We start from the raw sequence: 26,678 nt of genomic DNA, 5'->3' as shown, positions 1-26,678 counted from the left end.
CTGTTGCTGCAGCAGAAACGTTCATTAAAAGATGTATTTTTGAAAGCAGCATTTATTTTATTGTCTTGACTGTCAATTAGCACGTGCCTAAAAACAGATTTAATTTAAAAGCTGATAGCTAAATTAGAGGCATTTTGTAATCTGTCGTTAATTGGAGCCCTACGTCCAAATGTGACGACTTGGGAGTGAGAACAGGTTGGACAGGTTGAGGTCTTATGGGGAACGTGTTCATAAAGGCCCCTAACAACAGAAACATAAATAAACAACAACAAACGCAGTAAAGCACATAATGTACTGTTGAGACAAGTTGTTGAGAGCAGGCTGTCAACGCTTACCGACAGCTTTAAATGTTGAATGCTAACAAAACAACCAATCAAATGAAAACCTTGGGCCACTGAGCTCTATAAGCTCGCTTGTTAGCGCTAAATTATTTTGTAGAATGGGCTGAGCAACCTTTAGCATTGTTAGCCATTATGAAGCCAAGATGTTTTATTTCAGAAGAAGAATTGTACACTTTTTACAGAAGCAGTCAGACGTCTTTCAAACTGCTAAGTCAACAATTGTCATGCATCATTAACACACACCTGCTTACCGCACACACACACTCCTGACTGAGGCATGATGGGAATGACTCTGCCCAAACGCTCTAGTGTGTGTAATTTTGGACGTTTAACCGATTTACTGTAAAACCTTTATGTATAAAGAGACACACACAGAACAAGACCCAGCTCGCCTGGTGGATTGTGAAACCCTGGAGACATAAAACACACAAACGCACCACGAGAGAAACGCCTGCCATGTATAAACTAATTCATGGATGACTGCACGTGTGTGTGAGGCCTTTTTTTAAACTCACTTTGCGGGGTCCGATCCATCTTTGTGGGGCCACAATGCTGGGCCCCACAAGTCTAAAGGGTTAAGACTTGGTTTTAAGAGCTAAGTATGGGGAGTGAATAATGCCTGGACTGCGTGTGCGAACGACCTGGAGAACACACACAAAGACGAGCGAATGAAAGAACGACTGGCTTCAGATTTTAGTGAATAAAAAAAAACACAAACTGCAATTTCTAAAACTGTTTTTTTAATCCACAGAGCTTCAGCTGGGAAATATAATTACACAACAAGGAAGCAGCAGCTGTATAAATAAATATAGAATAAAAAGGCACAAATTAATGGTAGAATACAATATAGAATATTTTTTCAACAACATCCTGAACAGTATAACGTACCTTTTAATGCCTGTATTTCTGAGAGGTAGATCGTTTTAGTTTGAGTTTTTTTTACATGAATTAAAGGAGACAGCACATGAAATCTCTCCTGAACAAGAACGAACCCGTCAGCAGAACAGCTAAAGGTTTTACTCAGTAAATGACTCAGTTGAAGCTGCATGAGAGGATTTAAAGCATCCTAACTCCTGTAAAGGTGATTTAAACTGTTCGCCGACCTGAACAACCTGCGGTGCTTCAAATCAAACACGACGACAGTGGACCACACTTCCTGAGGACCCCACGGGGACTTTAATCTGACACCAGAATTTAATTTTGGCAAATCTTCAGCATCTCAATTAGCGGAGATGAGACACGCTCATCTGTTCCAGCTGCACTCTTTGATGCAGACTGATAGGACGGCCAGATTTTACATCAAATCCTTAAATGAGGAGCTTAGAACAGCGTTACTACTGTGAAGTAAGTCGATTAAGTAGATATGATGTGCGAGTGCGTGTGTGTCAGGCTTCGGCCAGACGAGCCATGACCTTCAGCATCAGCTCCTCCTTCTTGTGTTTGGCACCGACGAGCGCTCCTCTTCCCTTCAGCCAGGCCAGCAGAGTCGCAGAGTTCAGCTTGGACAACTGGAGCAGGAGAAGAGAGGGAAGGGAAACTTTTTGTTTTGTCCAATAAAACATCACATAAAAAAGGGAATATTCAACAATGACCTCTTTCAGGAATGAAGATAAAACCGCCTGCTAAACGGCGAATGTCTTCTTGTTTGGTTTTGTACAGATTAAACCAACAGGATGTAACATGTTGTTTTGTTAGCTGTGCGCAGAGCCAGGCTAGCTGTCCCCCCCCGTTTCCAGTCTTTATGCTAAGCTAAGCAGCTGCTGGCTCCCACTTTATATTTACTGTTTCTTTAAAGCTGCGTTCACACTCTGCAGGCCTCTTTCTTCTTTTGATTATCCGATCACATTTTTATTTAAATGCGGCCCGTGTCAGACTCCCGTGTGAACGGGCCACGACCTGAAAGTGACCCGCATTCGCAAAAGATCCCACGCAGCGCGCTGTCGTGCGGAAGTAAACGTACAGAGTAAGAATTTATCTTTGTTGAAATAAGGTTTTATCAGAGAGGGAGCTTTAGGATCACAGCAGCAGTGGGTTTGTTTTTTATTTTATTGATGAAAGTGCAGATAAATAAAAGAATAAAACATAAACAAAAAGAACAACACGTCGTTCTCACTCCCGACTCGTCACATACTGAAGCTTGGTCAAGGCCCTTTGGCGTCGCCTTTTAACGCCCCGTGAACCCCTTTTGCGTCAGTTATTGACATTTAGGGCTCCGAGGTCAAGTTAGCGACACTTTGCAACAACAAATATATTTATATTTACAAATATTATAATACATTTATTCATTTAGCTGACACTCATCCAAAGCGACTTACAGTTGCTATACATGTCAGAGGTCGCTCGCCTCTGCAGCAACGAGGGGCTAAGTGTTTTGCTCAGGGACACATTGGTGGATGCGTCACAGTGGGGGATTGAACCCAGATCTCTCACACCAAAGGCAGGGGTCTTATCCATTGCGCCACTGCCACCCCAACTTCCAGTTAGACTTTCAAAATAAAAGGCTGGCGTTTTGAAACAACTACTTGGTTAAGGTTAGGGAAAGATTCTGGTTTGGGTTAAAATACTGTGGTGGTGGTTGAAATTGTTGACTTTTTGTTTCACACAGGACACGAACCCCGGTCTCCCGTTTCAAAGTCCGGGTTCTGGCCCTCCGTCGACCCCACCCACCTCCTTACTCTGTCTTTTCTGTTAAATATCATCATCATCCTTTAAAACCGACGCTACAGGGCTTCCCCCCCCACTGCGTTGAACTATGACGGTAACGGGATCCCCAGTGTGTCACAAACTGACGATCGACGACCCGGGAGTGAGAACGGGTTGAAAAGAACGTACGGACGTAAACGTGGAGACCACACGTTATTAGTTTCGGCAACTCTGCCTCCGTCGGCTAGGGGTAGGGTGGGGCTAGGGTTAGCCAATCAGAGCCAGAGTAGGGGATAGGACTCGACACAAAGCAGGTGTTCGTCAAATGAGTCTCTAGCAGGGTTCTGCATCATGTGCAATGCTAGCAGAGGAAGAGAGTTGCCTGAAACGGTGACGAAGGCAATGAAAAGGACAGAAAGTTTCTCATTAATCAGGAGAATTGTGACCCCAGGAGGAAACCAGGGGAGGGCAATAAAAAAAACAGGAGTCTACCATGAAAATCGGGAGGGATGGCGAGTATGTGTTTCCGTTCAAATCGCAGAATTGTGACGACGGTCGTTCCAGAGTCAGAGTCGCATGAATTCCCATCTGACTGAAGTTGTATTTCAAAAAATCCAAGCTGTATCTGACTTGGACCACATCTTGTCACGATCCTGTCCTGAGTCTGTCTGTATTTATTATGGTCCTGTCTTTTTTGGACAATAAATAATAAATAGTGCAAATAAAAAATGCAAATATAGCTTCGCTCTAAGGTCAGTTCTGGTCTCAAATACCAGATGGGTCGGCTCTGAAAGGCACAGGTGCAGGCCGTGTGTTCAGGTCTCAGTGTTACGCATGCAGAACACTACGCTGTAAAGCCTCCTGCAGCATTTTAGCAAATCAATTTAGTGTCACCTGAGATGCTGTGTCAGAATCTGTCCGTGGGAGGAAAATTACGCAACCGTCGCCTGCCCACGCAAACAGAAACTACAGCAACCACGTCAGATGAGGAGGGAAAAAACATGCAACATGCTAATACTGCAGACATGACAGAACCAGAGATTTAATGAACTGAGATGTGAAGAGAGGAAGACCGATAGAGAGAACATGAAAGGAAAATGAGAAAGTTCTTTCTCTTACATTTTAGGCCTTCAGGACGTCTTTTTTTACTCTTTGAAATGCACAAACATCCATAAAATATCAGTGTGTGTTTAGGAGGGAGAGAAAGAGGAAACACAGCAGCAGGTTCTAAAAGGAAAAGCGTATGGAGATATAAAAGAGCCTGTACTGGAGACTAAAAGGTGAGAACTGTTCTCAGCAGGTGAAGGCAGCTGTGTTTTTTAAGGAAAGCTTTAAATCTTTTCCTCCTGTACTTTGGCTTTTCATTGAAATAAAAACCTTGCTTTTACAGTTTAATTCTACAGGGTCGTGTTTGTGCATGTATTTGTGCAGATTTCAGGTAAGCAATCACAATGTCTGATGCAGTTCATACAGGGTCCAGTCATAGTGTGTGCAAGCTCCTACAACTCTGCAGGTTTGAGCAAGTTAAATTTAAAACCTTCTTAAGACCTTTATGAATACAATTTATGATCTACTTCATGTCCATACTGTGAGAAAAAGGACATGAAGGAAATCTGAGTCCCAGAATTAATTATTTCATATTCAAGAATCCAAATCAGGTAATGTAAGACATCCTGTCCTCGTGTCCTGAACATGAACATGGTTTAAAACAGCTCACCAGGGCTCGACAATAACAATGGCCCGATGGCCCGATGGCCCGATGGCCCGGGGCCGGTAGCTGAACTGGAAATCGGGCCAGTGCAAAGACTTTATTGAAACATCTTGCCGTTGGTCAATCAGGGGGTTGTAGTGATGTGCCGAATGGTTGTCAAATGTTAATTCTCTAATCTCAATCAAGAAAGAACCTCCGGGTCTGAAGAGTGAAGTCAATGCTGAAGTTCCTTAAACCTGCATTTTTTCTCGCGGCCAGCAGGAGGCGACTCTACTGGTTGCAAAAATAAATGAAAGGGGAAACCCAGAGACTGTATATAAGATGTGGACGTACCCGTCGGTTTGTGGACCGCCGTTTTGAAGCCTCGAGTTTGGCCGCCGTGTTGAGTTTTGGCCAGGTTTAAGGGACTTCCGCGTTCGCATCAGATCGCTGACCGGAAGCTTCCCGCTTGGGGAAAAAACAGATGATAAAGCAGGCGATGCTTTAGGGCGGGACTACCTTGTGATTGACATATCGCTACCATGACAACCTGTCAATCAGGAGAGACGGCACGTCACGTTTGAGTCTGTTAGTCTGTTTAAAAGTTAACCTTGTTATTTTTTATAATTTGAACTGTGGTTACATTGTAGTTTAGTTTTTTTTATATCCAGGATGAACGATTAAACATGTTAACACAATAACATAACTTACAAGTCTTTGGTTTCGTTGTAACACTGATAAATTACAACCTTTGGAGGGAGGGACAGTAATAATTGCCTTGGGGCCAGTAAGTTTCAAACCCACTGGCCCAGTCGGGCCAGTTGCAGAAACGTTTAACGCTGAGCCCTGCCACCTATGTTTTGTTTTGACAGATGTTTAGCTATTTTACGTAAAGACCAGAGCACCTCTGCTTTAAATGTTTCAGTACAGCCAAACGCTGTCTGGAGGTCGCTTACCGGAGTTGCAGTTGTTGGTGGTTTGTGGTTTTTGTTACAGTTTTACAAATACTGATAATTTCTTAAATGTGATTCATGTGACAGAGAGCATGCATTTGAAAATGACTGGAGGGGAAATTAGTTTAGGAGACAGAAGTAACTGTTTGCCCGGCACTGGACTGTAACTCCCTGACGTGTCCTAAAGAACAATGTGTGCAGCGGTGTGGAGGTGTGAATAAAAGCAAGAGAAAATGTAAGTGATTGTTGTTGAAAAGTTGCGGGTTGGAGCTGTAAAGCTGATGAATGTTGTTATTAATCTGCTCGGCTCCCGCCTCCCCCTGACCATTCATCACTTTAACAGTCCTCACCCTCCTCCCAAAGGATGTTTGCAAGGAAACCGAGGCAGACAGAACAGTGTGTATACGCTATTCGTCACACAAACGCAATTTAATACATCACGGTAATGTATGTAGTCCTCCTAAAGGATGTTTACGAGGAAGCTGAAGCTGTACATCAGGTGCGAGTGGAAATTCATCACTTCTAAAGTCTCTTCCTTGTGTAGATCTCTTCGCATGTGTACCGGCTGTTTTTGGACCCTTGCAGACATAAGAAAATTATTAAATGTACGTCACATGGGCCCTCGCGGCTACGTGCACGCGGAAAGTATAATTTGTGCTTTACATCTTTCTCAGAAAACAGATCCAGTTTGACCTGCGAGTGGCGCCAGAGGAGAGGTCATGTTGTTACTTGAATAGAAGAGGAAGAAAACATGAAGAGAAGGAGATAAGGAAGGGAGGACCAGCAGCCAAGAAAGAAGCTGTAGAGTTCACTACGTCTCCTGACCTGGTGGCTTCTGGCCATTTTCTCCACATCTACGTCGCGTACGGCAGATCTGGATTTCTTCGGCTTTGGCTCGAACACAACTCCCTGAAACAACAAGACGACACAGGACAGTCAGGAAGCAGCTGGGGAGTGCAGCCCACTTCTGCAGCCTAACTGCAGCCGTTCAGCTCCAGTGAGCAGGTTTCTGTTAAGACTTATCCAGTTTCTGTAGTGCAGAGTGGTGGTGGAGCTGCAGCATCCTTCACAGTTACACAGTATTTTTTATTTTTAAATAATAAAATAAACACAAGTTTAAAAAACAAATAACTTCTGAAGGGTAAAATCAAGGGCAACTGGACTTGAACTGACTAACCGGTAGGGAAACCCAGCTATATAAACGCTCTGTGGGTCGAGGCCGAGGTAAAGTCTGGCTTGGCCTCCCTCAAAGACGTTTCCTCGAACCACAGAGGTTAAATGGCTGGTTTCCCTACCGGTCAGTCAGAACTCAAAAAGTCTCTCGGGTGAGAGACGAAACGTCTTTGAGTGAGTCCAGAACCTTCACTGACAATCTTCTCCCAAAAGAAGGAGTTATGTTTGTGCTAGTTTGAAAGTTAAAATAAAAGACCAATGGCAGCATTCATCCAATCAGGCTAAATGAAGGATGCGTCATGTTGATGTCTCGTCCGCTGAAATTTATCCAACGAGTGAAAATATGACTCTGTGTGCAGCTGCGTCGCTTATTAATCACATTACGTAACATCCGTTGGCACTTTAGTCCAAAGAATCTCATTTAAACTAATCCAAGTTTCACACAAGTTGGGTCTTATTTTAGTTTTGTCCATTATTTCTAACATTGTTTACCACGGAGAACAGGAGGACGTCACTAAAAACAAGTCAGGTGGGCCAATAAAGACAGAGATACTACAAAAGTAAGATCTGTTTTAATAAACTAGTCGAACTAACTGGACTGACCGCTCTGCTGCTGGTGGAGGAGTCTGTGCAGGAGCTGTCAGAAGACGGCTCAGGTGGTGCGGCTGATGGTTGTGTTGTTGCTTTGTCCTGCAGTTTACGGGCGCAGTTAGCTTCAGTACCGCCTGCACAGCTGGTCCTCGCGCTGGGTTTGAGGCAGGACTTGGGTTTAGGCTTGACCTCCGGCTTTGGAGGGAGGATGAGTTTAGACTTTGACGTTGGGCTGAGGCTCGGGAGGTGTTTGAGTTTGGGGTGACCTGCCGGTTTAGGGGCGGTGCTGCTGTGTTTGGGGCGACGGTGGAAGCGAGGAACGGTTGGAGGAGGAAGCGGGAGGGATGCAGCTGACAAAGAAGAAGAAGAGGCAGGTAGTGTCAACCTCCCCCTTTCCTCCCCTCCTCCGCTCAGCTGCTCCCTCTGCTTCTTCACCCGCAGCAGGGCGACGTTGACGTGGCGCGAAGGACACTTGTTCTTGAAGATGGGAACCAGTTTGGGAGCAGGGGTCACCGGGGTTTGACTCGGGGGAGGTAGAGGGGAGAGGACGGAGGAGAAAGAAAGGGTGGAGAAGGAGGAGGAGGTGAGGGAAGAAGCTGGCTGGAAGAGTGGGAGAGAAGAGGAGGAGGAGGAGGAGAGGGAAGGAGCTGGCTGGAAGAGTGGGAGAGAAGAGGAGGAGGAGGAGAGGGAAGGAGCTGGCTGGAAGAGTGGGAGAGAAGAGGAGGAGGAGGAGGAGGAGAGGGAAGGAGCTGGCTGGAAGAGTGGGAGAGAAGAGGAGGAGGAGGAGGAGAGGGAAGGAGCTGGCTGGAAGACTGGGAGAGAGGAGGAGGAGGAGGAGGAGAGGGAAGGAGCTGGCTGGAAGAGTGGGAGAGAAGAGGAGGAGGAGGAGAGGGAGGAGGAGGAGGAGGAGGAGGAGGAGAAGGAAGGAGCTGGCTGGAAGAGTGGGAGAGAAGAGGAGGAGGAGGAGATGGAGGAGGAGGAGGAGGTGAGGGATGAAGCTGGCTGGAAGAGTGGGAGAGAAGAGGAGGAGGAGATGGATGAGTGGGAAGGAGCTGACCGGTAACCCGAGGAATCAGAAAAGGAGAGAGAAACACGTGAGGAAGAGGAGGAGGTGGAGGAGGATGTAGGCCAGTCTCCGTCTCCTCTGCATCCTTGACTTTGTGTCTGGGCTCCGTCCTGCTGGGAGAGAGGGGCCCAGGCTGGAGGCTGTGGCTTCTCAGGTCGGGGAGGAGGAGCGGGGAGCTGGGTGAGGACCAGCCTCATGGAGGAGGAGGTGGTCAAGTTGATCTGCTCACTACGCAACACCTGAGGAGGAAGAGGAGGCTTTCTTTACAAAGAACTACTACTTCAAGATGAGGTTGTTAAAATCCCTCTGTACCGTTTTTCATCCGTTCTCCGGTCATCAACTCACCTTCTGTGTGACTCTTTAAATACGTGACTACTTCTGTTGTGTGCTGAGCGTTAAGTTTGTGGCAGGACGTACGATCTGGCTGGATGTACATCCTTTGTGGAGTTTGATTTAAACAAACCACATCTGACTAATCTTAATTCCAGGAGAGAAACATCCCCCTACCAAACAGTAAATATAATAATAATAAGAAGCAGCAAACTGTCACATCAGCACTGTACGCTAACTGTCTTCTGTCATATCTCTCATAAACCTATAAAACAAGCTGAGCTCCGTCCAAACAAGCCATCTTAAAAACATCTGAAATACATTTTCAATCTGTCGTTTCACAGACTTCAGCTTCACCTCGAGCCTTAAAAAGGTTTTCAGCTCAAATGAACTGAGCTGAACACTATAAATATTTTAGTTTCACTCTGCGAGCACTGAATCGATCTCTCCGGGTGTTTCACCGAGCAGTTTCTCAACTTGATTAAATACACTTCAGCTGCACCCTGTGAATAAGAAAAGGTGGAATAAGCTCCAGCTTCATTACAGCTTCGCGTTAATTTATAGTTTCGTCTATCGAGGAGCAGAGCTGCCGAGGAACATATTAAAACTATTAAAGACAATAACAGATATTAAACTTTTTCTTAACTGGGCTTCTCAAAAACATTCATTAAATGGTATGTACTCTTCATATTGTTTAAATCTGCTTGTTCCTTTCAACATTTCACTTCTATTTCTGGGAAAAGGGGCCGAATATTATGAGTTTTATTTAGCTTCACAGGGTTGATGAATAACCTTCAACCTCATGAGTCTCTACATATCTTCTGAACATCTAAAATCTTTCTTTCGTGCGTCTCCAGCACATTTCTCATTAAAAAGGAACTCCGGACACTTCCTCCATCTGTCTCGTGAAAATAAACCCTCAGGATGTTGAGAGGGAACTTTCTCTCCACCTCTTTCTCTGCAGCGTCGCACCTTTACGGTCGTAAAACTGTCCATGAAGTTTTTTTTACAGGGTTGGGAAATGCACCGATAATCGATTTTCCTCCCTCCACGTCGACCTCCAGGCGCACTCACATAAAATAACCTGCAGGTAAGCGTGTGGGCAAGTGTGTCGGAGAGAAGGAAAGGAAGACAGACAGGTTTGGAAAGGTACGAGGGGAAAACTGCGGATTATTTAGAAAGTGCGTTGCTCACTGGCTCTGAATACACATCCAGTCAAACCCTGGGTCACAGGAGGGGGGGGGGTAATCAGACAGGGAGACAAGCGCTCCGCGAGTAAACACCAGGCGCTCTGTGGATAGTAACCATAGCAACGGCTTCTGTGCGCTACACCGCATGTTATTGCACTTTTGTGTATATGGCAGTACATTTAAATTAAAAGTATGCAATACACAACTTTAGAATTCATTATTCAATTTTGCACATTACAATGCGATTAATCGCGATTAAAAGTTTTAATCGTTGACCCGCACTAATAAAAACAAAACAATAAGTCCCAGGTGCTCCTTTAATGAATTACCAGGTCCAGCTCATAACTGTAAAATAACCGTCTGTCGCTGCAGCTACACTAGAAAAACAAGTAACGACATGTTTTCCGAATTTTAGTATCGACTCCTCGTGAGATCTCTCGTAACGACGCAACTCATTTTCACAGTAATCAACGGGAGCTGGTGGCCTCGACGTGCAGCATAAACAGCAAACACATGTTCCGTAGTTTTAGATTTAGTCACCTAACTGCGCTTCCCATTTTCTTTCACACAGATGTGGCCATTTGTTTCCACAGACACTGGGGTGAACATGTGCCTTTTCAGTGCAAGTGTATATATATGAAACACACTCGCACGCCTGAACGATGCGTTCACTTGCGTGCAGCGCTTTGTGTGCGTGTACCTGTACTGTCGCAGCAGTCTTCAGAGCGACTGTGTGGTAACAGGGTTTGCTGGTCAGACGCGCAGGGAAGCCACACACGCTCTGCAGCCTAAACCTGATGGCAGACAGGAAGGAGCCCAGCGCCCCCTGCAGGTCGACCCGAGGGCAGCGCTGCACCGGCTGCAGGCGGATGCAGCTCAGAGGGTAGCTGCTCAGGCGGGAGGTTAAAGTACATCATCATTCCTGAGCAGTTTTCATTGTTCCGTTTAACTTTTGTTTAACTTAACAAACGTTGTCACAACATTACTTACGACTAGTCTCTTTTTATTTCAAGAACAATTAGTGTTTAAAATAAATACTAGATACTGAGAAATAGATTGTTAATGTCTTAATTTCATGTCAGACGTAACGTTACACTCGTCTGAAAGAGACAGGTTGAGGAAATGTTTATATTAAGACGGCTAATTAATCCAATAAATTCACTACGAGGGTTTTAGGATACGTGAAGAGTCTCTCTCCCACTAGTCTGAAGTAGACGCTGCAGTACACCACCTCTTCCTCTGCAAGCTCAGGGAGTCTGTAACCATACTGCAACACACACACACACCATCTATGAACCATCCCGTGTCTCTGAAATGACCAATATCTGTGCTGATATGATAGCTTAGTAACTCACAACACAACTCAAACATGCAAGAAGACAAAAAACACAACACCTTAAGAAAGAAAGACTCCGCAGGTCGGCTTGTCGAATGTGCCTGTGTTCGATGTTCGCCTGGTTACAACTTTAATATAATTTTAATCAGGTTATATCTGATCAAGGAGTAAATAAACGCACGTCTGAGCCATCATGACTTTGGAGAACTTAAGTGTTTAGAAACAAGTGATTTCTATTTTGATTACCAATAACTCTAGGGCTGACCTGAATAGTCGTAGATTTGATGCTTCGATGGGCGGAGCCTGATTCGACTGTCAATCTCACAGTCGGAGCTTCGCAGCGTAACAAGGATCACGCCATTTTGGCGATATGGGGGTGCTCAACGTCTGATTTTACACAGAAATAACAGTTTTCTCCCAATAAGTTAATATACAGATTTACAGTGTAAGTTGAAAGAATCGAGACTGCAGCTCTGCAGCTTCTCACCCCACCAGGCGCGCTCGCAATCGCCGTGTACAAAAACGCACATGATTCGACTATCAGTCGACTACAGGCAGGACTTGACGATTCTGATTCGACCATGTGAATCCTTTGGCGAAAGTTCCTTGTATGCCAAGAGCCAATTAGCACTCTTGGCATACAAGGAAATAGACAGAGGAACAAGTGTGTGTGTGTGTGTTGTGTACCAGGCGGTTCCAGTGGTTCTGCAGGTCTCTGTAGGTCCTAAATGGTCCGTCTCTGGGCAGCTGACGGCTGATGGTGATAATCTGACCTTTCTTCATGCTAAACACACACACACATATATATTTATAATGACTAAGTGAAAAATATCTCATTCAATCAAAGAGTAATGTTGTGAGTGTATCAGGACTGAATCTCCTGCAGGCTGACTGGCTGTGTTTAAAAAGAGCTGCAGCTCCACCTGCTGCTCACAGTCAGTATGACACAACCTGCCACTCTGCTGCCATGGTGTCGTTTGAATCCCACAATTCACCAGCAGGTCGCCTCAACATGAGAACAGGATACTGAAACGATGAATTGAAGCCTTAAAACGTGCGTTTAGTGGAAGAGGTCAGCTGGCTTTGACGCTGAGCTTCACCTCACCGGAGAGACGACTCTGTGTTGTTGCCTTTTATTATCCTATCTGAGTGGTAGATTCCAAAACATAATGCGAGCCATTACGTGATTTGGGCAGTAAGACAATAATCATGAAGCCGCACGTCTGCAAAATTATCATTAGATCAAAGGAAATGTAATTATGCATGTGCACAACACCGGGAGAGAAGCTCAGAGATAAATGATCACGTTGTCACATTAATGTAATCGAGGCGTCTTAGCTCAGATCTCGTGAGCAGCCCGTCTCCACCTGTCGCGTCCAGCAGGTGGCGTTGTCTTACCTGGGCAGGACGTGACACCAGATTGCTCTTCCGGTGGAGGTGGGGTCGAGGACGAAGTCAGGATCACTGCAGAACCTCCGCAGCACTAACGGCGGGAGGTCAAAGTCCTCCAGCTGCAACAAACACAGAAATCCTGCTTTATCGTGCACATTTTAACCGGATTTTCTGCACATTTGATTTTCAGTTTGCTTGTTATGTGGCAGGACACAAATTTCAGCTCCAGGGAAGAAGCTGTTTTTTATGTGGATGCGTAACATTTTACAGGGATTCTTCATTGATCACTCAGAGCAGCCTAAATGTGTGTAATCTAGTTAAAGATAGAAGATACTGCAGTTTTTGGGGATTAGTACTGTTTTTCCCTCCCAGAGTCAGAAACTAATGCCGGAGCTTTTAAATGAATTTGGTGTCAAACAGCAATGACCTGTTGAACTGAGCAAAATGAAGTTTAGTAAAGCTTCAGCTTCACAGTCTCAGACTTTGAAAACCTCTGATTAACAGTATTGTGGTGTTTTTCATCATGAACTGCAGCACTTGCTTTAACGGACGCATCTCACGACTGTCTGCCTGTGTGTGTGTGTTTTCACACAGATTTAGATCCAGATGCAGGCAAACATTTCTAAATATTTTCAGTTATTAAAACATAAAGAACTAGAGGACAGGTGGAGAGTTTTCAGATGCTGAGTAGGGATAAAACGATTACCGGTTTAACAGTAAACCATGGTCAAATTCCTGACGGTTATTATTACCGTACACATTTTAATTACCATGGTAACCGGGTGAAGTTAACCGCGCTGTTCTCAATCTCACGGGACAAACCCTGTCCAGCGTCTCCCAGAAGCGGGTTTGTTTGGGCCGATGACAACGCTGCAGAGATTTTTCAGTCCCTCTGAAGTCCGGTCGTATTTTAGCTTTTATGAGAGTGCTGAAGAAAATAACCTTACAGTGAACGCTGAGTTAACTTTAGCTTTGGTTTGTCTCTCTGACTTGCTAACAGCGTGTAAACTGAAGCTCTCAGTGTCGCTGCTCTTGTAAAAACGCTGTTCTGCTGCTGTGTGCGTCGGCAGAGTCTGTTCGTCCACTGCACATGAGAACACGTTACGCTGTTTAGTCAACCAACCAGCACATCTAGATAATGCACACTTAGATGATTTTCATATGTTTACAAAAAGGTATTTGCTGTTATTTTATTTTTTATGCAAACAAAATGGTGCTCAATACAACATCACAATAATCAACTTACAAGAAACAAACATGTAGCGACACCAGACGAGACAAAAACAGGGACAGATATATTAAAGGTGGAGCGAACGTGGTTCTGCTGCAGCGTGGTAAAGTTCGAAGTTCAACCCCCACCTGACTCTATAACAGAGCAATGCAATTTTAATTAATTACATTAATATGTAGTGACATTAAATATCTGCATTTCAGTGTTTCCCACGGGATTTTAAGAAACGATGCTGGGTGGGCCTCGGACCCGGAAGAAAATTTTATACATTTTAAAGTTAAATGCATTAATTTGGTGCAAAATTAAGATGCTATCTATGAAGCACTTTGTACGCTTGTGAACGATGTTGTGCTCTAGTAAAATATTTGATCGTAAACTCATTGTAGAGCTTTAAATGGTGACGAAACAACAAATTTAATGTTTTTTACAAAAACCCTAAATTAAAGAATAGAAAATAGAATAAGTAACTTCCCTAACATGTTATTGTTGTTTTGTTTTTTTACTTTTAATGGCCACATGTAACATGTTTTATATTTGCAGTGAATATAATCCAATTAATCTGATTTCCATCCTGTACAGACGCCTTATTTTGAAAACCCCACGTTGTCACGTGTGTTTCCTCCTCGCGCTAAATCCATCCAGTCAGACCCGGTTTGATAAATAATGTCGTATGTGGTTCTGGTCCGGCGTAACATGAAGACTTCACAGCCTCTCTTCATACTAAAGAGACAAACTGACAGGATAAAGTCTCTAACCTGCCTGTTAACTCGCTCTGGGCCCTTTCACTTACCGTAAAGGCCTGAATACGTGTGCACTCCAAATGCTCTTTTATATTATTTTTTTACACTTTAAGAATGACTTTGTTTTGATTTACATTAGATACTGAAAACATATCATATAAGTGAAATTAATGTTTCTATGTTCTCTCACTGTGGTTGGCGGCAGTCTGACGGTGTTGGCTTCAATGCTGATGCACAGTCGGCCCTCACTGCTGCTCAGCTCCATGCCTGACACACACACACAAAATACTATTTAACACATTTTAAAATATCTCATCAATCATATCTCCACTGGTATCTTTGTGCTCAGGAACTGGTAGAAAAAGCTGTGAGACTCCTCATTTTGTAAGTTAATTCTGTAAATGTGTTAGCAAGTGGCTGCCTACTTCCACTTCCAGTCATGTTCGTGTCACCTGAGCTCGTGTACGGTAGCTTTATCCCAAACCATGACACTGAACCAGACAGGAAATGTGCAGCATTTAGGTCCTAAAAATAACAAATTCACTCCAGTGCAGCTTTTGGTGAAACTTACGGACAGCGTTGAGCCTCCCGCTCTCAGTCAGAAAGTCTTTTCCTGAGAACAAACACACAGTGAAAACAGATCAGATACATGATGTAACGTGCAAGAACGTTTTCATGTTCTTATCCTTTAAATCTACCGCACTTTAGCAGATGTGTCAGATTCACCAAACTGTTTGAACGGGTTCTTTTCAGGCTGATTAATTCCCCCTTTAGCAGAACAGACGCTCCTAAAAGTCCAATCAGGATGGAGCGGCGACTGGCTCGTTGACTGAGGTCAGATTTAACTTGCCACTGATTAACGAGACCCTGGCGGCAGTCTAATTTGCTCCGCCATAGTTTACAGCGCTGCTGTAAGCGTGAGGTAACTACGGTAACAGTCTGTTTCTGTCACTCGTTTGTGAGAAGGTAGATTAAGCTAGCTGCACCTAAAGTTGGAGTGCACACGTATTCAGGCCTTTACGGTAAGTGAAAGGGCCCAGAGCGAGTTAACAGGCAGGTTAGAGACTTTATCCTGTCAGTTTGTCTCTTTAGTATGAAGAGAGGCTGTGAAGTCTTCATGTTACGCCGGACCAGAACCACATACGACATTATTTATCAAACCGGGTCGGACTGGATGGATTTAGCGCGAGGAGGAAACACACGTGACAACGTGGGGTTTTCAAAATAAGGCGTCTGTACAGGATGGAAATCAGATTAATTGGATTATATTCACAGAAAGCATAAAACATATTACATGTGTCCGTTAGAAGGAATTAAACGTTAGGGAAATTACTTATTAAATGTTATATTCTTTGATTTAGGGGTTGCTGGAAAAACATTAAATAAATTTGTTTGAGTTTTGTTGCTGTTTCGTCACCATTTAAAGCTCTACAATGGGTTTATAATTAAATAGTTTACTAGAGCACAACATTTTCTACAAGAGTGCAAAGTTCTTCATAGATAGCCTCTTAATTTTGTACCAAATTAATGCATTTAACTTCCGGGTCCAAGGCCCACCCACCATAGTCTGTTAAAATCCTGTGGGAAACACTGCTGGTCCGTGTCGTTAAGCACCTAAAAGTACTCAGCTGAGACTGTAAAATGACATCCAGGAATAAAAGCGTTCAGACGAGCGTACCGGTGACGAGGTAGAGTCCTGCTTTATTCCAGCTGGGAGCCAGTCTGGTGATCAGAGAGTAGGACAGGCAACACTGGAGGACACCTGGAAACACACACTGAGGAGAGCCCAGCTACACACACACACACACACACACACACACACACACACTTTTCACCAACTAAAAGTAGCTTAAAATCTATATTTGCAATTAACACAGAGTTATCAATCAGTCATCACACCTGCAGACTGTGTCTCTGTCCAAACACCTGCAGGACGCCCTTCTGGAAAAACTGGATCTGTAGGAAGAGAAGAGATCACAGAATGATTATCTAACAACAAGTGGTTTAAATAAAGTTTTAGTTTGATTTAGCATGAGCCTAAAAAACGCTTGTGAGGAAACCAACATTCCTTCTTGTCTAAATTAATCCAATCCCCAAAATCAAAATGTCTTCGTGTCTTCAACAGAACTGGCAACTGACAAATTACATCTCCCAAGAACAATAATGCCTCTTTAATGTCGGCTGCGGCAGATTATACCTTTTCATGATTCTGTTTCAAAGCACCTGCAGCATCCTTCTCCAACCTAAACCAGGTGTTTTAGCAGCCAAAACGTAAACGTGAGACACAAATCATTTATTTGCTGAATAATCCCTCCATTCGCTGCAGACCCCCCACACATCCTCCACAGGTGTTACTAATAACATTAACAATGGCTTCGGTCTATTTTCAGTGAATATGTGAATAAGGACGACTCATACAGACGCGTTTCTTTTATAAAAACACTGCTGGATGTGCGCAGCCAGGGCGCTTTGGTAGCCGGTCAGAAGACTGTAGTCAACGTAGATTACCCATTGTTTGTAAATTCTTGTTGACTCAATAATAAACTGCCATTTCAGAGTTGGATCTGTTTGTTTGTGTCAGCTGCTAGCCAAAAAGCTAATGGCAGAACGAGGGAGAGAGGCGATCTTTCCACAGCTGTTAGGCCTGGCTGTGTCACACTCAGAGATGCAAAGAACACGCTCTTCTGTTTGTGCGACCAGCAAAAAGCTTTCACAGCTGCACAGCAACGTGAAACTTCGCCTGTAGGAAGAAACTAGTGAAGCGTCCACTCGGCAGGAGAGATGTTGGGAGGGACCTGCTTTGTTTTTTATTATTTTTAACAGCCTGTATGATCCGGCATCCTCTGGTCTGAGAGGCTGCTTGTTGCCTCCTCAGGTTAATTACTGTTGCAGTAAAGTGGATTCATTTCTAAAACGAACTGCTGAACAGGTTTGTGCTGCGGGGGTTGAAAGTAACTGTAGCTTAACGAGTAACGTGATCATTTACTTTTAATACCCAGTAATGAGTAAAATAATATTGTTACTTTTTAACGGAGTAATAAGTAAAAAGTCATTATTCATTACGATTTCTGAGTAATTTGCCCAACACTGCAGCTAGATGTGCTGTTTAAAGTGATGTGCCGCGAGGACAGAGTGCTGCTTTCTGCCCCAGTGGTGCACTCCTAGTGGTCAAAACGTTCAGTGTGGAAAGCTGGACACTTCTCGCCCTCACAGGCCACCATCTTGGCTACGTCGCTAAAGGGGACGGACCGATGAAGAAGAAGAAGCAGAAAAAAATTAGGTTGTTATATACAGTTAACAGGTGCGTTCGACATGACTTTCGCCGACTTGATAGTCAAACGTGAGCTGCAGGCGACTGCAGGGGCGGGGTATCAAAACAATGCCTCGTTCCCGTGAGGTTTTAATGTCATGTGACACGGTGGCGTTGTGCAGCATCGGTGAAAGTCAGACACAATTTCTAACCAGCATGCCTTATTTTGAGCCCAGCGTGCATGTCGCAGTGAGCCAGCATGAACTAGTTTCAGCCAGGACTCGTTTTATTATTTCTACCTTTGACCTGTGGAAGATGAGCTGAACTTAAACTCCTCTAAAACACAATGTGTAGAAAGATTTAATATACAGGTTCGCCTGGCAGCACACGACACCCTGACACAGGCTTTGAATGATTCAACACATGAATGACCTGGTGTCACTCAGCAGGACGCTGAGACAGAGGCGTGTTTATGTTTCAGAGGGTAATAATGTGTGCGTGTGTGTGTGTGTGTGCGTGACAAGCACACAGGGAATGTTTGGTATTCAGCCCAAATATTTTGGCTGCGTGTTTCTGCTCAGGAAGTGTCGGCACGCCAACACATATCTGAGCCACACACAAAACACACACGCACATATTTTTTGCTGTACTTGCAGGAGCCTCGCTGACATAACACAGTCTGTACCCCCCCGACCTTAAAGGCTCTCCACCTGTCCAACTCGTCCAAATATTCTCATCCACAGTATTGTCACACTTGTGAATTAAAGGTTTATTTCCACCAAACCAGAGCTGCTGATTGTTGAAACAATCACCCTGGAACAGGGTTTTTGTTTTGTTTCTGTCCAGTTTGAATGAAGCGTGTTTTACGATGAGAGACGAAGTTTGAATTCAGAAGGTGTTCGGTTGTAATTTTCTGTTTTAATAAGGATTATAGGTGTAAGAATCAATCTGCTGCAGAGGTGAAGAGTGTGTGTGAAAGCTGATGCGTGTCTTTGTTTTGTGTCTGTGTTGCGTGACTGAGTGTGTGCGCCAAGGTATGTAGAGAGCGTGCGTGTGCAGTTCACAACGTTTACGATATCAAAATCTCTGCAAACGCGGTCAGCGAGAAGCCGAGACTGTTTTCCTGAAGATTCAACTACACAAGTCAAAGTATCTGCATTAACCTTTCTGCTCAGCCCTTTCAAGAAACAACGAGACGACTGACAAACTGGGAATAAAATGTTTGAAGCCACGCAGCTCTGTTTCACACCAAACGGCAGATGAGGCTGTCGTACGTCCCGGAGATATCACATAAAAAAACATTTTAAATGTAAATATTTAAATTGGGGGCTCGGTGAGGTTTGATTTTAAACATAACTTTTATTTTAACAAACAAATCTAAATTACTTTCAATGTGAAATTTAGTAGTAAAAGGGTTAGAATTAGGTTGATGAAGATACAAGGATGTGTGTGTGATTAATTACAGTTTTAGACCTTGAGAGCGAGGACATGTTGTCCAGTCCTCCCTGACTGAGAGCCAACACTCAGGTTTGGGTAAAATAATCCATAATAATCCATTCATCTATATTACACATTTATTTATTTTATACATATTATTTCTCACTTTATAAACACTTTATTCCTCTGTGGTAAATGTTGCCTATCTGACTACAGTGCGGCTGTTTGTTCTATCAATAAAACCAGTTTACTGAAAATTTACTATGTCACAATCAGCGTCGGGCAGAAACGCATTACTTTTACTTTTTACTTTGCCTGGTAACTAGTAGTGTGAGAGATTACTATTTCCAAAAGTAACATAGAAACGTAACAAGTAAAGTAACTAGTAACTTATTACAAAGCCTGAGTAACTGGCCCAACACTGGTCACCTTGGATTGAGACCACACCGAACAGCCCTTGTTAGAGTGACTCGTACGTAGAGGTTACATAAAGGCGTGCGGTCCTCAGAGGGATAGAAGTATACGCGTGTGTGTTTCTTACAGCCATGACCGCCGTGATATCAGTGAAGGAGTCCAGAGCCGGAGAGGCCAGAACATCAGAGTACAGCAGCACCAGCTCTCTGTGGACAAACACACACACAGTTTACTGAAGGCCACAGCAATCCAGTGACACAGGAAACACTGCGCACACATCACATTTTGTTCACCTCACATCTTTGAAGAAACACTTTAAACTCTTCATCTGTCCTCCCATTGAAAAGATATTTTTCGTATGTTTAAACCGACTGTGATTAAATCTTGTAGTTAAAAGTGTGTAAACTGACACGGTGAGAGTGGGGAAAAAAGATTAAGGACGCGTGGTCAAGAATCGCTGGTGTCAGTTTGTAACGCTCTGGGGGAAGAAGCCCTGTAGTGTCATTTATGAACGGTAAGGGTAGGAGTCAGAGGAAGGAGGTGGTTTGGGGTGGAAGGTGGGGCCAGGAGATTGGTGTCCGTTTCCCGTATGAAACAAAAAGTCAACATTTAATGGTTTTATTTAAGTTACGTACACCAACCCCAACACCATGGTTATTCTTGCTAACGTAATCAAAAAACGACCAGCCCAGGGCGATAAAAATCAACGCCAAGCAGCCTTGACCAAGCGTCCTGTGTGACGAGTTTGGGGTGAGAATGTGTTGGACTGACAGCTTTCAGGAGTGACCGACTGTGATAAACTGTGATGTTAAAGTGGGCGACACCTGCAGGTCTTGATCTGTTTGCTCCTCAGCTCCTCGTCCTCCTGCAGGGTCAGAGTGATGCAGCACAGCTTCTTCAGGTCTGGGAGCCCGAGGAAAAACAACGACTGCTGGACTCCTACGTTCATCCTGCACACAGCTTATTCCAGCTGATGGATAACCAGCGCTGGATGAAATATTCAGAGCCTTTACTTAAGTGAAAATACTAATACTACACTATGAAAATACTCTGTCACAAGTAAAAGACATAGTGGATTGAAAATTACTGCAATAAAAATATAATCAATATTGAAGCAGCTCATTTTGAACTAATGATTATTTTCATCCTGGATCAATCTGCTGCTTATTTTCTCCATTTATCAACTGATTGCAATAAAATAGCGATAACTGTCTTCACAGTGCTTTTGTACGACCAACAGTCCAAATCTCAACATTATTAACAAACATTACAATTATTATAATTATTCAAAGGAAAAGCAGAAAATCTTCACATTTGTGAAACTGGAATCATTAAACGTTTTTGCATAAAAAATGACATTAAACAATCAAAATAGCAGCCAAATAATTTTCTCACCCAACTAATCATTTCATCTGTACTTGTATAAACTCTTCATATGTTTTGTGTGTGTATAAATCTTAATTTGTAAAGTAACTGAGGCTGTCGGATAGATGTAGTGAAGTAAAAAGTGAAATATCTCCCTCGGAGATGTGGTGGAGTAGAAGTAAGTGGCATGAAAAGAAAACACTCAAGAGCACAGATACCTCAAATTTGTACTTAAGAATAGTAATTGAGTAAATGTACCTTTTTACTGTGGTTAACACAACAAAGTGACCAGTATCAGACTGTATTGCTCTATATGAAAGATATTCTCATCACAACATGTGTTAAACGATAATTCAATCAATTCATCTGTTGTCACTTATCGAGTATAAATAATACTATCTGGTGACTAACTTTTTAAATATAAAAGATTAGTACTGAAACAATTGAGTCAATGAATCCATGAACCAAACGACCGAACTGTTTTAATAATCACTTAATGAATAATTTATTAATTTATCAAGCAGAAATATTAAATATTCTCAAGATTCAAGATCCTTTTACATGTGGTAATGCTCTTTGTGTGTTGTGGTATACATTTGTAAACTAAATATATTTGGGTTTTGGACAAAATAAATCCTAACTGACAGATAAAAATAACATTATAATAATATTATCCACAATGAATGATTGTTAATTAATTTATGATCACTTTAATCTCCGGTATTAACTTATAAGGGACAGTAAAACATTTTAACACCTTACAGACTAAAAGAAAACATCGAAAACATAATCAATAATACAAATATTATTAATTTAAAGCCCTTGAATCTGTCTCACTCACCTCTTCGTATCTCCTTCACCCCGAAAACAAAGCTGCCCACTTGGCAGTTAGCTAAAACAAGCTAAGGCTACAGCTAGCTAAGTTGGCTAATTAACCTAGCTACTTTTTACCGTTTTTATTTTCAGTTTTACATTGATATCTCGGCCACCAACTTTATATTTACACTTAAACTACACTGTGATAGTAGTGGTCAAATGAGGAAAATCTTGGTTTTGTGAGAAAATAGGCAATTTTACAAAATAAGAAGCTTTGGGGACAAAAAAAAAAAAAAAAAGGGAGTCGTCTTAGCCAAAGATGGTTAAAATGGCGAAAAGGAGGAGCTCTCACTCTGCTTACTTGTAGTAAAATAAAAACATTCTAGCCTTATGTTATAATAATATAATCTACCTAAATTTACTATTGAGGACACAGAGTTTAAGTCTATATTCTTATTTTTTTATTTAGATTGATTTGCACGTTAGTTTCTATAATTTTAAGCTAACGTTACACTTTGTGTGTGATGTGAGATTCCATATTTGTTTCACCCTTGAGAGGCTTTAATTTTGACCAAGAGACGATGCATTAAGATGAATATTTAATTTTTAATATTTATTTAGACCACAGCCTTCCATTCTGGCTGATATTCAAGACAGACTTAATTCAGGAGACTTCATTAATTGAGTTTATTGTTATGTTGTTTATTTTCTTTTTACTGTGGAGTGATGAGGTGTACCAATAGACCATCTTTGTCAGGTTTTCCCGCCACAGAGCCGGGGAAGTAAAAATAGAGCTTTTTCTACGCAATGTCTCGACTTATCTCACCATTTAACATGTTTCACGGGTCCGCTGGGTGTTGAGGATAAACCGGGACCTCCGGCTGCCCGCTGAAACGCACCCTGCGTGAGATAAAACACTCATTGCGTGAGATAAAACACTCATTGCGTGAGATAACGCTCCCCGCAGGCCCTCGCGTGAGAAGCTGTTTCCTTCAGGGTTTCTGAACTCGTGAACTTTAGCCTGGTCCCGCCCACAGCTCACTGATGACTGACAGGGCGACGGCCAATCAGGGGCTCCCGTGGAAGGACGAGATTGGCCAATAGCAGCGCTAGAAGGACAGCGGGGGCGGCGCCAGTCAACTTCCAAGGAACTTTCAGGCTCCGTGAGGCGGTCAGTGCAATTTAACCGGAAACCAATTTTTCAAAGTAAAATCAAGGTGTGTCAAAGTGCAGACTGGTGTTTAGAGCTTTGTTTTTTATTAGTTCTTCAATGTTTAAATGTAGGATTCAGCTGAATAGTTAAATTAATTAAATATAAAATAATTACACAACTCCACAACTAGAGTTATCTTTTTTTTAATACTGTATACCGCATTTATAAACATTTATTATTATATTTTTATACTTATGTTCTCTTCTTAATAATTTCTATTATTATTCCTATTCCTTTTAAGCCATGCGAGTATCTGTAACAAAGAATTTCCCCTATTCTGAGTTTTCTGAGATTCTGATAAAGCTGTTATTTCTTTATAACACTGCACACTTAACCTTGACCTTAACCGTAATGCATTTTCAATCCCCACGTTTTAACTCTCAGGCAATTATTTTAAATTATGGTCATATAAAGTTTCTGAAAGGTGTTCGTATATTGTCTTTTGAGCCAATCAGAGCTAATCTTCCTATAAAATCCTGACAATACCTGACAAAGGTATTTCCAGAAAGACTCAACTCAGGCATCAAAATTGTTTCACCATTTATATTGTAAACGTGCAGCAGCACATGTCAGCATATACTCAATATTACTGAGCCTATTCAGAAAGGCATCCATGGGAACTGACATTACAACATTTTAAAATAAGCCTTACATAGTTTATTTCCATTACTTTCTATTTTTGTACACAACAGGATAGAGGAGATGTGTCATATGGATTAAAGCATCGATTAGGAATAAAGTCCTTTATTGCAAAATGGCTTTAAAACTTTTTTAGAAAGCTTTTTTGATAGAAGAGTTGCTGAGGATTCTTGAAAATACCTTCAAAACTGTATAATAAGTGTTGCAAAACTTCTTTTGCTGGGTTACAAATAACATCAGGTATTTACCTTTTAGTAAAATGTGTTGCTTTGCTAAATGAATATACTGACATCCACATGCAGGAGACACAAACTGGGGCGTCGACTAGACAGTTATGTTGCAAGGGAAAGCTTTAAAAATAGGTTAATCATTTGCCACAAGGTATTTTCTTCATGCAGATTAACTCTGCACAACCTCCCACTACCTCCCTAAAGTTTTTTGCACTATAACTTTCATCATAAACTGATATTGCACATCTATTTTTGTGTGTATGTGTGTGTATATACATGTGTATATATCTTTCTTTGTAGATTTAACTTACTTATTTCTTCCTTTAGTGCAACTCTTAGATGCATTGTTCTGTTTATTGCTCTCTGTCTTGTATTTTAACATTTGTGCAGGTGTCTACAATCATTTACAAGTATTATATAATGCAAGGGCATTTGTTGAAAAGTGGTGGGGACATGAGGACTCAGATTAGGGATGTGACGATACACCGTTAATGACACTTATTAGATAATGACAATAAAGGTGAACCTTGAACTTTGAACTTTGAAATGAACTGTTGCACCAGACATTCGTGAACGAGACCTTTACTTTGAAACACACCGCGGAAGTCTCGCGTTGTAATCTCGTGGTCTTGACGGCGTGACCGATCACCCCTGAAAGTTGGGACTGTTGTTGGAAGGAACTGGGTTAAATGTCGGTGTGTTTGTGCGGAGTCACGGTGCTGACAGGCTCGGGGGGGATTATATAACCACGGACACGCTGTGTAACGACTCCTGGCGGCTTTTCTGCGGGTCTTTACTTTCAAACTGTCGGAAGATCTCAGGGACACAAATGGGTGAGAAGGAAGAAAAGTGCCCCGATGGAGTCAAATACTACAGACTGTCAGAGATCGAGGAGCAGAACACTTTCAAATCAACCTGGATCATCATCAACAACAAGGTCTACGATGTCACCAAGTTTCTGGAGGAGGTGAGGAACTGCGTTAAGTTTTAGGACGTTTTATGTCAGTAGAAGCTTGCAGCAGCCAGCATGTGGAAATCTCCCACAACAGGATATAAACCAAACTGGGTGGACACACTTCCACTTACAGACACCTTTAACCAAGCCGATGTCTTGCTTTTAATAGAAAATAACTTTATTTCTTATTACATTCATGCGTGGTTCGCTGCAAAAGTGTGTGTTGCAAAATTTGACTTTATTTGATTGAAGTCTGGTGGCAACATCAAAGCTTCAATTCATTGGGACAGGGTGGAGACTCTGGTTGCTGTGTGCAGGTCAGTATCACAGGGGGCCCTGGAGAGGCTGCAGGGGGATCCTCCTGCAAAAGTTAAGACCATAAAAAAATAAAATAAATAATAATCTTTATTTAGAGAGCACTTTTCAAACACAGTGCTTTCACAAGTGCAAAGACAATAAAAGATTTTACTTAATTTTACTCGTGCATATTTGTCAAAAAAAAGATTTGATCATAACTGTTTTGAATGCTCTGCCTCAGATTTGGTAAAAGATCAATTGTTTGGCATCAAGTGTTTGTCATGTTCTGACCATAAAGAAAAGTTTAAAACCACAATTAACCATCTGGTTTCCTTTTAACAGCCTTTAAACTTGAAAGAAATAATTATTTGACATTTATCCTGTTAATTATTGACATTGAATGTTTTTTTGTGATAAGATTTTTTACCATTTGGCCCAGCCAAAGTAGTAGATAAATCGATTAGTCAATCAACAGGAAGTGAATCTGGTTCCAGCTCCTCAGTTTTCAGGATTTGATGTGACAGTAGACTGAATATACATGACTTAGAAATTATAACATGTTTCACCGTTTTGCGACATTTTAGAGACAAAACATGGATTGATTAATAGAAAAAATGATCTCAAGTGTAAAGTAGGTCTGCAACAAACAATTATTTCCATTGTCGATTAATCTGTTGATTATTTACTCGAGTAATCTGATTAGTTGTTTGGTCTATAAAATGGCGACCGAAAGTGAATGTTGTAGTCAAGACCGCCTAAAACGAGACCAGGTCAAGACCAAGACCAGAGTTTATCCAGACCGAGTCAAGACCAAGACTTTAAGGGGCTGAGAGCAAGTCAAGACCCAGAACGAGGCAGGGGGAGACCGAGTCAAGACCCAGACCAAGTCAAGATCCAGACCAAGTCAAGATCCAAAAGGGGCAGGGCGAGACCGAAGCTGGGCGAGACAGAGTCAAGACTCAGACCGAGGCAGTGCGAGACCGAAGCAGTGCGAGACCGAAGCAGTGCGAGACCGAGCCAAGACTCAGACCGAGGCAGTGCGAGACCGAGCCAAGACTCAGACCGAGGCAGTGCGAGACCGAGCCAAGACTCAGACCGAGGCAGTGCGAGACCGAGCCGAGACTCAGACCGAGGCAGTGCGAGACCGAGGCAAGACTCAGACCGAGGCAGTGCGAGACCGAGGCAGTGCGAGACCGAGCCAAGACTCAGACCGAGGCAGTGCGAGACCGAAGCAGTGCGAGACCGAGGCAGTGCGAGACCGAAGCAGTGCGAGACCGAGCCAAGACTCAGACCGAGGCAGTGCGAGACCGAAGCAGTGCGAGACCGAGCCAAGACTCAGACCGAGGCAGTGCGAGACCGAAGCAGTGCGAGACCGAGCCAAGACTC

General features: G+C 42.8%; 2 protein-coding genes across 2 annotated transcripts in view; one reads left to right on the top strand and one right to left on the bottom strand.

The window, feature by feature from the left end:
- Window positions 1-1,059: 1,059 nt before the first annotated feature.
- Window positions 1,060-22,250, bottom strand: LOC123968589 (uncharacterized protein C18orf63). The gene is made up of 15 exons (XM_046045452.1): window positions 21,984-22,250; window positions 20,602-20,764; window positions 19,905-19,983; window positions 16,576-16,632; window positions 16,355-16,466; window positions 15,248-15,289; window positions 14,867-14,943; window positions 12,712-12,824; window positions 12,001-12,097; window positions 11,159-11,244; window positions 10,678-10,864; window positions 8,445-8,696; window positions 7,404-7,991; window positions 6,453-6,536; window positions 1,060-1,849 (listed from the first exon to the last, which is right to left on the bottom strand). The coding sequence occupies exons 2-15, from the start codon at window positions 20,724-20,726 to the stop codon at window positions 1,727-1,729; spliced, it is 2,022 nt and encodes a 673-aa protein (XP_045901408.1). The 5' UTR covers window positions 20,727-20,764; window positions 21,984-22,250; the 3' UTR covers window positions 1,060-1,726.
- Window positions 22,251-24,667: 2,417 nt separating this feature from the next.
- Window positions 24,668-26,678, top strand: part of LOC123968492 (cytochrome b5) — a 10,100-nt gene continuing 8,089 nt past the window's right edge. The window contains exon 1 of the mRNA XM_046045306.1: window positions 24,668-25,007. Within this exon, the coding sequence (XP_045901262.1) occupies window positions 24,870-25,007 (138 nt within the window). The 5' untranslated portion in view covers window positions 24,668-24,869. The remainder of the gene's footprint in view (window positions 25,008-26,678) is intronic.

This window comes from Micropterus dolomieu, linkage group LG01 (assembly GCF_021292245.1).
Source record: "Micropterus dolomieu isolate WLL.071019.BEF.003 ecotype Adirondacks linkage group LG01, ASM2129224v1, whole genome shotgun sequence".
NCBI lineage: Eukaryota > Metazoa > Chordata > Actinopteri > Centrarchiformes > Centrarchidae > Micropterus > Micropterus dolomieu.
The sequence above is the reverse complement of the archived record's forward strand: the minus strand, read 5'-3'. Positions and strand labels throughout refer to the sequence as shown.